The following is a 14,619-nucleotide window of genomic DNA, read 5'->3' as shown; positions in this document are numbered from 1 at the left end:
GTCAAATGTAGATAGACATATTTCCAAAACATTAAATAATGTGAATGTGTCTGTGAATAAAGAGGTTATTCACTCCTAGATACATTTGATTAATAATATTTGCATAATAATAATATGTGCCAGTATTGTATCTGGCAGGAAAATACAGTAATTGTTTTGTGTGCATGGCATGCGGTGTGTGTGTGTGTGCGTGAGTGCGTGCGTGCGTACGTGCGTGCGTGTGCACAAATGAGTCAGAGTTAGAGTTAGCCTGCAGGGTTGGTTAATTCTGGACAAATGAAGGTGTTATTTTCCCATCACTACCATGCTATGCATTTGATTGATTGATTGATTGATTGATTGATTGATTGATTGATTGATTGATTAGTCAGAAATGTAAACAGCACATGGTACAGTAAGACATTAAGGATAACAGTCCATTGTGGTCCTATGTATTCATCAACATATTAACAAAAATTGGAGACTGAGTTGAGGAAATTACTAAAAGGTGGGAGGTTAAGGTTGATAGAAGATCCCCATCCCCACAGCAGCCAACATTGAATCCTTGTGAAGTGAGTAATTCTGGGTAAGAAATAATGTTGGCTAAATGGCTGAAATATAAATGTGAACACACAGAAAATGTGAAGTGTTGTGTTGTGTTGTGTTGTGTTGTGTTGTGTTGTGAGAGCAATAGTTCATGCCACATTTGAGATCCTTGTTGAATAAAATAGCCAGCTGGCTAGTCTGACATAGGCCTATAGACTATCACTTGACAGTTTAGAATTGTATAATAAGCAGCCCATAAAGCAGTAGTTTCCATGAAAATATCCAGCCATATGACTTCATTTTCTCTATACAATAACAATAACCTACATTGCATCTGGTTCAGTGGTCGGTGCTCTCTTTCCATAAACACATGGAAAAACTGAATTTATCGAGCGGAAACCAATGAGAGTTCTCTTTTTAGGGCGAGCCTCCATGTGCTCAACCAATCAGAGACGCAGAATTGGATCCGTGCCTCCGAGTGTACAGCTGCGTCAGGAGAGCCAAAACTCACCACACTACAGGAAATGTAGAGATTGGGCTTTCAAACTAAAAGCTTTATTTTAATTTTTGAATTACAATAAGAAACAAAATAATGAACAACTAGTTGTTTGTTTTCGTGTGCAACATCATATTTTTCAATACATACACATATCGTGTTCTTTATATCTCTGTATCTCTATATCTTGTTTTAAAATAACTTAAAATATAGTGCAAACATGAATTGTATGACTCTGAGCCTCTTAAAATGAACAAAGTAGCCTATTCTGGTTACAAGCCAGCTAATTTCTCACATTCTTGAATATGTATCTACTGGGGGAAATGTCTCCTAATGGGATGTACATCGAGTTTTCATTACAACTGTGTTATTACTCAAATACGTTGTAGTAACGTCGGTGTTACTTTGAAGTCAGCTAACGGATCTGTGGTTTTCATTCGCGGCCTGCTGACATGACGCTGGAGTGTACAGCAATGCAGTCATGTGATGGTCTCGGAAAAAAGAATGCCAACATGGATCCGTGGCAAGGACGGGATCTTTTTCTGCAACAATAATACGACGGAGAAAAACTTAATCGACGGATCATTTCGCTCGCTTTTGGCATATTTCATAGTTACAGACGGTAAGTAATCAAGATGCGATGTAATTTGCTCCTTTTGCATTGATGTGTACATATTTGATTATTTTTAGAATTGTGACCCAGTCGAACTTGAGACTCGCGAATTCCCTTGTAGCAGTTGTGTTTAGGTGCCTTTTCCATTTGTGTTGGTTCGTTGTACCACTAATAATATTGTAGTTTGCTTTTGCAGCAGGCTTCTCAACTTGTTTTCCTCCTGCTGTGCTTAGCTTTGCTCACCATATGGGCATGGGCGCGTCACGAGGCCCGTGTTTACCAAACGTGTTGTTCATGCAGACGTAAAGTATCTGGCCTGCGCGGCGGCTGGCTGCTGCTGCAACATGTGCTTGATGGCCAGACAGTGAATGACGCAAGGAAGAAAGAATCTTAATCATTATCATGCATCACATCCCTTCTAGTGTTTGTTCTGTATGCTTTAGCAGTAGCCTATATGCGATCCTCCTTCAGTACCACGTGAAGGTGGGATGGGGGTGCGGTTGGTGGGGGTAAACTATAAGCTTTTTACTTGACTATAATGGTCATAATAGTGCATTGTTGCTTTTGCAGATTCATTGATTCCTGTGTAACTGCTTCCCCTGGCTTCCTCTCCTCTGCATCTGGTGCGGATCAATGGTGTCTATCAGCAGCCGAACGCTGATCTCAGAAAATGACTTGTTTAGGGAAAGCAGCAGTCTATTCTCCCTGGGCCTTGGGGAGGGAGCGAGCAGTGAGGGTGGCAGTTCAGGCTCCTGCTACAGCCCCGAGGCAGGGGAGCTGGGGGCTATGCTGAGCTCTAGCCCCGGAGAAGAAGATGAGGAGGAGGAGGACGAAGCTGATTACGAAGGGGCTCCTCTGCAAATATTCCTGGGATTAGATGGAGAAGAGGAATGTAAAGCTATGAGCCAGGGGTCCCAGGATCCCCGGCTACCAGAATTCCCCCTCCGCCTGCCATCCCCGTTCTCCCCAACGCTGGAGGACATAGAGGAGTTCCTGAGGGAGAAGATGGAGGTGGTCAGAGATGGACCGCGGGTCATCAAAGAAGAGACCCCTCCCTCCCCATGCAGTGCTGGTGAATCGCCCTCCTCTGAAGAACCCCTATCCTCATCCTCAGTGACACAAAGTGAACCAGGGACAGGTGCCTCCACACAACGTCCCTCTACTCCACACAGCCCTAAGAACCAGGAACAAAGTAGTCCCAGCCCGGCCGAACCACCCCCCTCTTCCCATGTGACCTCCGCGTCTGTATCTTCAACCGCCGCAGGGCCACCGGTGATCCTGAGCACTCCATTGGTCCTCCAGCTCCAGCCCCTACCTCTGGCCCGGCCTCACGCCCCAACGAGCTCTCCTCCGGGAGCCCCCAATGGCCTACGGCTGGCCCATCTTGTTGTCGGGCTCCATGGTACGACGGGGCAGAACTTCACCCTGTTGGCCTCTCAGGTGTCCGCCACCACGCTCGTGCCACTGAACTGCGGGGAACCCGGGGGAGGCGATCAGAAGTACGTGAAGATCGCCCCACTCCCCATCACCATGAGGACTTTGGAGATCACAAGGATTGCGGGGGTCGGGGCCCCGGCCAACGGTCTGCTGAAAGCAGTGGCCCCCCGTGTGTCCAGAATGGCCCCGACAGAGACTCTCAGGGTGCATAAATGTTCCCACCCGGGCTGCGAGAAGATGTACACCAAGAGCAGCCACCTGAAGGCCCACTTCCGCCGGCATACCGGAGAGAAGCCCTACACATGCAGCTGGCCTGACTGCGGTTGGAGGTATGTGCTGTGAGGGACAGGGTCGAAATTGTAGAAATTACATTGATAGCAAAAAAATCTAAATAGCAAAAGAAATATTTAAATTTAAGTTGAATGCCATTTTTGAGTCTCAAGATGTACGTTCTTCTGTCGACAGGTTCTCCCGATCTGACGAGCTGTCTCGTCATCGGCGCTCGCACTCTGGTATCAAGCCGTACGAATGCTCGCTGTGCGAGAAGAAGTTTGCCCGCAGCGACCATTTGTCCAAGCACACCAAGGTGCACCGCAGCTCCAGGCCTAGCAGGATCATCCGAGCCACTGTCTGACCCCCCCGAGCTGGCCTAAGCCCCGCCTAAGTGTCCAGGACTTGTGTCAGCCGAGCCAGGGGAGTCTGTGTCTCCTCCAGGACTCTGGGCCTCCATGAGGCGAACTGTTGGCTGAACAAGTGGCTGTTCCCCTTCATGCTGTTTTTTCCTGTCTTTATTCTCCCTTCATTCAGCTCTATTTCTCTCCTCTCCGTCCTCCCCTCTTCTCACTGTTCTTTCAGAGCAGATGTGTACTTGTCTTAGTGCTACAGTCTAGCTAACAGCCACCTCAGGAAAAGAGAGAAAAAATGTTGCTTAAGTGAAATCAGGTTCCTGGCCTTTAAACAGGCAGGCAGCCGCAGGTATACATACTGTATCTGCCCCGGCCCACACGTGCACACATAGTGCCTAACCTGAGCAGATGACAAACACATGAGAGGCACCAGTCTTATAAGCAGAGACCAGTCTTTTCTTCCTCTTTTTTATTTTTATTTTTTTACACATTGCTTCCACTTGTCATTGCGTTACTCAAAACTTTGTATTTGTATTTGTATTTCAGTTTTCCTAACAAAGTAACAAAAGTGCTGTTGTAAACAGGAAGTGAAACCAGTGGCGAGAACTATAATTATACATGGATGCCCATTCCCACTCCTCTCTTTCTCAAAGCCAAACTTAAGGCACTGGGTGCATAAAATGTCTCAGAAAAAGTAATAATTGCTGCTAATTAAAACATTTCTAGACATTTCATTCAAGATATAATATTCGTGGTGCTCTGACCAACTAAGTGCAGAAGTATCGTAGCAAATGTAACAGGTAGCGATAGCCTACCTAGTTGGTCTCTCTTGAGATAGCCTGGTAGCTGGCTCTCTCCCTCTCCCTTTTACTCTGCAAAGCCACGCCAGGCAGGTGCTTAAGCTAGTTTAATAGCACAATTAATTACTGCAGCAGATAACGGTATTGGTAAATACAAGAATTTACATTGAAGTTTGTTGATACAGAACAACTTGCTCTCACATTCATTTGAACTTACACTTTTACCAACTTAGATAAACCTTGTAGTATATTGATAAAGTAGAAAATATAATACAGCAATATCTTCTTTTTTTTTCTTCCTTTTTTTGCATGATTGTTGCACAAAGTAAATTTGTTAAAACTTCAGTATGTCATATTCATCCAGTGTATCCTAATCACACAAGGACTGCGGTTGGATTGAGTTTGACATGGCTGGGTTTGATTGCTATCCATAGAATGAGGATAGTTTTAAAGCACTAGAACGTATCATTGTTACTATTACTTTTTGTGCCCTTGGATGGAATGTAGAGGCTTAGGAACACTCTTGAAATTGGAAGTACAATGCTAAGATTTCTCTCGATGAGACTAAACTTCTACTATAATAGATTACTTATAATTTGGTCAGTTGAGAATTATATTTCATACTTCCAGATGCTTTATGCATACAACCCAAGCCTTTATCCTATCCCTTGCCATATGTGTTGTCCAATCTTAATCTACCCTGTATGCCTTGTCTCTATTCCAGCACCCCTGTGATCTCGATTGATGCCTTTGCATAAGCTACAAAACCTTACTTGGTCCTACTTTAGTATTGTTATCATGTGACTGCTCTTATTTAACTGTGATTTCATCTGGGTTTGCCAAACCAGAAATCCTTGTTCTGGTCCTTCTGAGAGTGCGAAAATGACACTCTTGTATTGTGACCTACAACTTATAAGCTCTTTGTTCTCTGTCTTTGAAACCATGTGCAGCCAACTTTTGTGGCCTAGCGACTACTCTGTATATGATTTTATACTTTAGCTTTACAGTGCAAAATGATGTGAAATGTTGCTTATTCTGATTTACAGTAATACAATTACTGTAAACCCTTTTTTCTGTGGGTTAGGGCAGCAAGTAATAATTTAAACCTGAAAGGGCAGCTAAACTCTACTCAAACACATGTATTAGCCTATTCAATATAATGTATGTACTGAACATAATGGACACTATTACATTTACAGAGCTTGTAGCCTTTAAACATGTTTTTTTTTCTCAATCAGTGCATTAAGCTATTTAGTGATTTTATCAGAGAGGTTTTTGGTTTGTGAGTTTGATTGTAAGCGTAATCAATCCATGGAATGTCGCTGAGTGATTACAATCTGGTTTGATGCCAGACAGGGCTTCCGAGTCCCCACTCATACGGTCACCCACCATTAAGCTGAGGCTGCTGGTCTCAAGTGCACTTGTGTTTAGCATGCAGAGGGAAAGTGGAAGATGGATGATGTACTGTATGACATTTCTGTGTCTTGGAACCTTGAAAGGCAGAGTGCATTTTACAAGAAAAGTTAAATCATGCTAGTTACACTTATTCATGTTTGATCTGGTGCTTGTAAACTGGTGCTTTGTGGACATTATAACCACTTTGATCCTATATATTTGGTATACGTCAAATGGAAATGGAAAACTGCTATTTTTGCTGAATGTTCAGCTAGTTTTGCCGAATGTTCGCCTATTATTATATGCCCAGAATAGATGCTAGGGTTCATGAGGTTAAATTGACTGTAACCGGAACGCTCGCCCCCAAAACCTACTCGCCCCCATTTATATGCGGAATGCTCGCCCCCAGTGGCGGAACATTTTTGCTAAATCAGGTGTATTTACATAGCATTTTATGTGCAGTGTTCATTAATATGCGTCTCGTCCAAATAAATGTACTTAAGAAAAAAGAAAAACACTCGTCCCCAGCTGGTGGAACACTCTGTAGTAGTTAGACAAAAACTGTTAAAATGACGGGAGCCACCTAAAGCAGACTCGAGCCGAGATGTCAAATCTGGCCGATTCGTTTTTGGTGGCCAGAAATACATGGGTCTGACTGTTCTGAGATCACCGGATTTGTGGGTCCAACCATTCTTAGATCACTTGATTTGTGGGTATGATCGGTCCGAGATCGACCGATTTGATTTTGGTGGCCATAAATACGTGGGTCCGACCGTTCTGAGGTCACCAGATTTGACCCGGCATGAATAGGTTTTGGGGTGAGCGTTCTTGTATTCAAATAGACTATGTAACTAGCAAAAAGCTACAATGATAGGATTCTGTCCATTGAACCAGCAGGCGCATGTACTCACTGCTACAGACGATATGCCACTGGCAATCTCACCCGCTGAGCAAAGTCAGTGGTTTCAGACAAATACACGAAGTAAAGCCCTTCTGCATGTAACAATGCACATTCATATACAGTACATAATCATTCTCATGTGCTCATCTCTAATTATAGATATACATGCCTAGTAATGCAGAAACACATTTAGGCAGTCAGATTTGTTTATCTGTCTGAACCAGTGGTGTTTCTGTCTGACTCTCCACAGGCTGCTTCTACTGACCTACATCCTGACCTGTATTCTCTAATCATGTCTCTCTCTGTCTTGTCTGTCTCCCTCTCTCTCTTCCTTTCCATCTCAATCTGTATATCTGCTGGAATACAGGATGTATTTTTTGAATACCAGAAATGCTATTTTCCTATTTACAAAATAAAATGCAAGAATTCAAAAGGATATTTGATTTGTTGTATCTTGATTTCAACAGTGTGTGTGACAATGTGGAGGCAGTGGCTCTGGGGCAGAGCAGCAGCTTGGGAGGTTTCCAGTTCAATCCCAGGCTCCCCCAGAGTTAGTGTCATTTAGATCAGGGGTGGGCAACTTTAAAGATGGAGAGGGCCACTATATTTCCACACTTACTCCAGAGGGCCACATTGCATATTACTGTTGTATAGCAAGAATAGCAGATCTACAAGCTCAAATCACGTCGCACTGTGATGTGTTTTGATCTTGTAGATCTGCTATTTTTTCTATATTTGAATCGAAATCCTGAATTTTTTTTTGTTGGTATTTTTTAATTGGAATCCTGAAAAGTATAATTTTTATTTAATTTAAAATGCATTTAGTTAGACTTATGTTAACTTTATGAACTTAAATACAAATACATTGGACATAGAAAACACAATAACATTTTAATACTAAGCTACAAATATAGATGCGGGTCATGTTTGTCAGCTGAAATCAATACTATATCAGTATTCCGATATTAACCTGCGGGCCGCATTAAGTGAAGGTGGCCCCCGGGTCTCCAGTTGCCCATGTATGATTTAGAGTAGTAATTAAGGCTCCAAACTTTTAAAATTAATATGTATTTTTTTGTAGAGATGCACGATATAATTGGTAGCGTATCGGAATTGCCCATATTGGCCATAAAAATACCATATCTGTATCGGATTGCTCTCAAAATAATCTGGATTATTTTCACCGATCTCAATGGCTTTGTACTCATTCAGTAGTGAAAACAGACACTTGGAAAAATAATATAGACTATTTATTGATTGAATACTTTATTAACAGGCATTGGGCCAAGCCCCTAGGGCCTAGGCTTGTTTCCATTTGTGGTCCTCTGTATAATATCGGAATCGGTCAGAATTGGTATCGGCAGATATGATGACCCTGCAAATAATCAGAGATTGGATCATATCAGTCATAATTTCATAATCGTGCACCCCTATTTTTTTGATTAGGGATTGTTTCACCATTGAGATAATACAAAACATATTTCCTGCAGCACCAAAACAATGGCAGGGATTACAGCAGTGTGTGCGTGGCTTATTTATATCAAGGACATTCCTGTAGGACAGGTTATGAGTCCCATACAGTAAGTGCCAGCATGTTTTAACACTGATGTCAGTGATGTGATGTCAGTGGGCAATACTTGTAAAGGGAAAGACAACGGGAGTGAGGAAAATACAGTTGCTCACTGTAGAAGCTTCCCACTCTTTAGCCTGGAATGTCTGGCTGCTCTGTTGGTGCTTTGCAGTCCTGTTTGGCAGGGTGGGTGTGTCTAGAGAGGAAGCTGGGGCATGTTTCAAACTGAAAGTTGAGTTCCTGCCTTTCATGCTCCTTTTGTGCTCTCTCGTTTTCAACAGTCTGGGATGACAAGGTTGGTGCAAGCAGCTTAGACGGTTTGTATTGTGATTTTTCTTAGTCCATACTGATGAAACCGTTCTGGGACAGGGAGGTCCACATGTGAGGGAAGAAAGCGAGTGGGATCCTCTTTGGAACAAATTGTGGCCATACCCCGTAATGTAATAAGAGTAGCTCACAACAATTGTGACCCAGGGAGGTTACTATAGGTCAAAGAGTTATGCTGGTTTTAAAAATGAATCAGTCCTTTTATGCTGTGTAACATATAAACTGATTATTTCCTGATGTGAGACACAAGAAAAGTGACACTTTGAAATGTGTCAGTTGAATGTATAGGCCACTGATAAATTAATTTGAGATGGATTCATTGAGTGTTAGCCATGTGAATGTGCTTTGTATTACAATAGTGCTGCTAATGTAGTTTTATATAGGCCTATTTATTGCACATTAGAAGGTGGAAAGCAATCACCTTTTGCACAAGAGACCCATCCTGAATATTGTGTGTAATCCAAAGATCTTAAGTGATTTCCAGTGCAGTATAGTTCATTTCTCCCCCTCAACCATTGGGTCAACCATTTGTTTTAATATTATTTATCATATTCAAACAAACCTATTGATATGGTCAATGCAAAATCCAGCTCCCAATATGAAAACAGTTAACAAGCACTAATGTGTATAGTCCAAAACCAAATCGTGGTCAGGTCTAGTCATGTAGTAGGCTATAGTCCAAGCCAGGGCTAAGAGGTCCAAAGGAAGGCCCATTGCATCTTTGTGGATTCAACTGTTGTGGCCGGGCGGTCACCATCCGGCCACTCTACCCCTGAGCCACCACCGCAGTAAGATATTGTGATAGCATTGGCAACAATACTTTGTCTCAATTACCAAACAGAACTTCAAGTAGGGAAGCACTAGTAATAAAGGTGGGCTGTATGTTTAATAAAATTCTGAATTAGGCCTACTTTTAATAGTTAACAGTCCATAAAGTGTGTGAAATAAAATGTGTTTTAACTATAGCTGATTAGTGAAAAGAAGAAACAATACAAAAGGTGTAATCTTAACACATTTTTTTAAGTTATCAGTTTTTATGTGTAGACAAGTTTTAAATAGGCTTAAGTATATCCATTATCTATAGCCTACGATTGCAGTCTTTCCTGTACTTGGATGAGTATTGTATTGCTATTACATCAGTAAAAGTGAAACTGATATTTGAGACTAAAAATCCATATTGAATGCACCATCCACTGCAATGAGTCAGATAGCCAACAACTAAATCTATGAATAGATGCCCTATCTTCTGTAACTACAGTATATTTAGCTTCAAGTGCAAAATATTCCCAATATTCTGTCGAGTGCCTACTTGCTTGTTGCATCCCAAGTAGGCCATAAATGGCCTACTAGTGCGCAAGCAGAGCGTGCGAGTACTGTTGTGCCAGGAGGACTTCAACTATTTCCTGGGAGCATGACATCAATTTCTCGCCACAAAAGTCTGCTATATTGAGTCTATATTCGAACTCAGGAAATTCTCTTCCACATTTCTCACAGCGGTAATTTCCATTATTAAGGTCAACAATCTTGTCCTTGCAGTCCTCATCGGGACATTCCTGGTATATGCACCTTTCCTTACGAATGTCCATGATTGGCTTACGTATAATTAATAACCAATTAAGGTCGTTTTATGTGTTGCCATGGCTGCGTATGACGCAATGAAGATATGTACCTTTGCCAGTGTATAACTGGCTCTCAATGGTGACGTAATAAAAGATATGTTTCGGTGTCGGGTCGATTAAAGGAAATGCCTCTATGTATATATGTAATTTGTAAGTTGATTAGCGGTATACTGTGGTTACTTGGGTCGTTTGATGCGTATGTCCCGTAGCAGCATATGATGTGATGAAGATATGTACCAATGCCAGGGTATAACTGGTATAACTGGCTCCCAATGGTAACGTAATAAAGATATGTTTCAGTGTCGGTATGTATATGTAATTTGTAAGTTGATTAGCGGTATACTGTGGTTACTTGGGTCGTTTGATGCGTATGTCCCGTAGCAGCATATGACGTGATGAAGATATGTGCCAATGCCAGAGTATAACTGGTATAACTGGCTCTCAATGGTGACGTAATAAAGATATGTTTCAGTGTAATATGTAATTTGTAAGTTGATTAGTGGTAGTGGTGTCAGATTACATACATGTATACATAGGGGCATTACCTTTAATCCACCCGACACTGAAACATATCATCATTACGTCACCATCGAAAGCCAATTATACCCTGGCATTGGTACATATCTTCATCACGTCATATGCTGCTACGGGACATACGCATCGTAGCACCTGACGAAAAACATTACTTGCACGCTCTGCTTGCGCAAGTAATTATATTTGGTTAAATCTTAGTGGATATATGGCCACAGCGAATCTCAAAATAATAGTAATAGTAGTCTAATAATGAAAGAGTGGGTAGCCTTTGTAGAGTGCTTACCATTTCAGAAGAAGGACATGGTCAGAATAATCTTTGTACTTGTGTATAATAATTTACACAAGGCTATATTAATGGCAATAGTGCTCTCTGTGAGGTTAATACACAATTATCTAAACATTTTCTTGCAAAATAACATAATTGACAAACCATGTGCTAATATTTTTATTTTTATTTTGTTTATCCACCTGCAGGTATATTCTACTGCCACTTGGTGGTCACTTTAGGTATTTCAACAAAACAAAAAACGAAACCTTTTCAATTTGCATACTAATAACAGTAATATGTAGGCCTATTGTTTGTCCCGTCATTAGCCTTATAATGCTGTATAGTAAACCAAACCTGTTTGACTAGTTAAACAGCAATAATGAATGATAGATTATTATGATTTTATTTACTTTCATTTTGCGAATGGTCAATAAGCATTGTTGTAACACAAAAACAATCTACAATGACCAATATGGGTCAATCATAAAAAACTTTACGTCTGAGGGTTTATTATTATTATTATTGATTAATTTGATTGAATACTTTATTAACAGTTTGCAACAGTGGTCCCTATAGAAGCCGTACAGTCAATTATACAATGATGCTAAAAGGAAGTCCTAGGGGCTTTTTTTCATAAATGTTAAGGTGTAGCCTATGCAAATACAATTCACACAACAAGAAGAACAACAACCACCACGGCACGGTACCACCACAACTACGGTTAGCCTACTAGTACACAACAGCAACGCGTTGTTATGAAGCAGTTATTACAACCGTAAACACGGAGAGGAAGTGAGCTCAGTCTCAGTCGTGGATTTAATTTCCTGTCAAACGTAACCGTCAGAGAGCTGCAAGCCACTTTAATGTCTCTTCTATTGAGGAATGTGCACGGCATTGGCGGTCCGTTTGTTTTGCTCGCCGTGCACTGAGCTGCGGGGCTTTGAGTAGACGGCATTAAAACAATGTTTGGGTTTTGTTCCGACGCGCTAGGACGGACGACTCCTCCGAACACCAGCGGGCTCTACTAGCAGCAAGGTAACGTTAGCAGAAAAGCTAACCTATTGCTAACTTCTACCTATCACCGTTCACGTCAGCTTGACTTTACTTTGCGGTCGTTGTGATTGATGTCAGTAACGAAAGTAAAAGTTGAAAACCTGCCGCGTGCACTGCTGCTTAAAACTGAGCCTATAGCTTGTTGGTAGTTATTATTCATCCAACAAGTGTGTGTGTGTGTGTGTGTGTGTGTGTGTGTGTGTGTGTTGTCGGCGGCAGTGGCAATGCATAGTGGAAGCTTCAAGACAGACTAAACATAAACTTGTGAAATGTGTCTTTTAAATCATTGCAATGCTTATTATAATTGCAGGGCAGACGCCGAGTGTCCATGCACCTAATACCAAACTGTAATGAATTAAATGGTTGACGTTTCATAATCAGATATCTCTCAACCTTTTGTGAGGTCATCTTGTATGCATTGACAGCAGGACTGTCCCATTTTTACCCTGATTTCACCAGATTTAAAACTGTCAGAACAGACAGATTGTGTGTGTGTGGGGGGTGTGTCACCAACCCAGCTGGACTGGATGAGTCAGGACAGATTTACTCTCTCCATAAAGCGGCTTAGGATGCACACACACACACACACACACACACACACACACACACACACACACACACACACACACACACACACACACACACACACACACACACACACACACACACACACACACACACACACACACACACTTGAATTATTTTATTTGGATCTGCACAAGAGGCGAAATACAATAAACCCAAACACTGAGCAGAAGAAGGTTACATTATGGTCCAACCAAATACAACTGCTGCACATGCTTAACACTTTTTTAAATAATTAATTAATTAAATGAAATCTCGTAGATTGAAAATGTCAGAATCGATAAATACATCTACGAGAGTCTAAATTGTAGGCTACCATAGCACATTTAGCCTGGTGAGGTTGTTTTTATGTATATGGTGCCTGTCAGGCTACTTAAGGTGACAGGTCCCATGGTCCACCAGTTGAAGTGGACAAATGGTCTTTGATTATTATTAAAAGGTAGTGTAAGTGATTTTCTTTGGTTAAAATAAGTGTTAAAAAGCTCTATATTGTGTAGCTCTAGCTGGTACATAGCTCTAATGCCTTCATTAGAGCTATGGGACAGCATTGTCTTCCTGCCCTCTCATGAAATGCAGACCAGCCTCTCCTCTGTTGCGGAAATATAAATGTTTTACGTTTTACCTACTCACCAATACAAAGGCGGCCTGTGTTATTAGAAAGCCTACTTTCCTTAGTGGACGCCGGTGGACGCACTCTGAGCCACACGTATAAAATGCACTTTTTGCCCATTAAGGGATTTCTTTTCACCCAAATTCACCGAAAGGAAAAATCTTGTCTATGAGATTTTATCTTGGCTATATCGGTAGAGGTCGCAGTTGAGTAACTAAAAATGTTTTCCGGTGGAAAGAAATCCCTTTCTGGCGAAAAAGTGAATTTTATAAGTGTGGTGGGGGGCTCAGATTGCGAAAGTAGTAAGGAAAGTAGGCTTTCTAATAACACAAGCCGCCTTTGTATTGGTGAGTAGGTAAAACGTTCTTTATATTTCTGCAACAGTGGAGAGTCTGGTCTGCATTTCATGCGAGCGCAGGAAGCAAAGAGTGGCAGAGCCTTAATGCAACGGCAGCAAGGGCATTAGGGCTATGGACCAGAGCTATATATTGTGAGTCTACACTCTCCATGTCTCTCCAGCTTTTTATTAAACAGAAAATGCATTTTCTGAAACTGAAACTGGGATAACAATTTATCCAATCAGGATAGAAAATGCAGTCAGGATACAGATTAAACAATTTGAATTGTAAGTGATACAAAGACACAAAGAAATGTTAATGAGCAGACACAATTGGAACTGAAACACTAAATTAAGCTTATACATAGCTTCTCTCTCCTGATTGGCTGAAAGTTTGTCACCTACGTACCTGAAAATGTATTTTCTGTTTATTAAAGAGCTGGAGACACTGAACAAACACCATAGTACTGTAATGATTACTATCAGAATATTGATTTAAACTTTTAACAAAACACTTTTTCTTTTAACCAATAAATATCACTTACACTACCTGGGTGAAACTAAATGGATGGAATCATAATAATGTTACCAAACTGCATATTAGCATATTGGGACTGTTTATGTTGACTTGAGAGAATACACACACACAAGCAAGGTCGTTATACACGCTCTAGAACAGTCTAAAGCCCAATTTATACTACATGACAGAGCATATTATATTATTAGGCTAAGTTAACTTTACTGTAATGCTGACCAGGGTGTTCAGTCACTTTTTTAAATAGGTATTATGTTGGTTATACATTTCCAGTAAGCTGAATAATACATTAGAGTATTAATGTATGTTATGGTGTATCTGTTATTGTAATGCATCTATTGTGTTCTCTGTGTACAGCTCGATAAAACTGTCCACAGCAAGCCTTTCC

General features: G+C 41.2%; 2 protein-coding genes across 2 annotated transcripts in view; both read left to right on the top strand.

The window, feature by feature from the left end:
- Positions 1-1,521: 1,521 nt before the first annotated feature.
- LOC306928965 (Krueppel-like factor 15) lies at positions 1,522-7,216 on the top strand. Its single transcript, XM_079509290.1, has 3 exons — positions 1,522-1,643; positions 2,205-3,400; positions 3,537-7,216. Exons 2-3 carry the CDS (start codon positions 2,268-2,270, stop codon positions 3,703-3,705), a joined length of 1,302 nt encoding a protein of 433 aa, XP_079365416.1. The 5' UTR covers positions 1,522-1,643; positions 2,205-2,267; the 3' UTR covers positions 3,706-7,216.
- A 4,824-nt stretch (positions 7,217-12,040) lies between these two features.
- elk4 (ETS transcription factor ELK4) overlaps positions 12,041-14,619 on the top strand; it is a 12,086-nt gene continuing 9,507 nt past the window's right edge. The window contains exon 1 of the mRNA XM_079510620.1: positions 12,041-12,146. The gene's annotated coding sequence lies outside the window, so the exon portion shown is untranslated. The remainder of the gene's footprint in view (positions 12,147-14,619) is intronic.

The sequence above is a fragment of the Electrona antarctica genome, assembly GCF_951216825.1.
Source record: "Electrona antarctica genome assembly, chromosome: 9".
NCBI lineage: Eukaryota > Metazoa > Chordata > Actinopteri > Myctophiformes > Myctophidae > Electrona > Electrona antarctica.
This window is presented reverse-complemented; position numbering and strand designations above follow the sequence as displayed.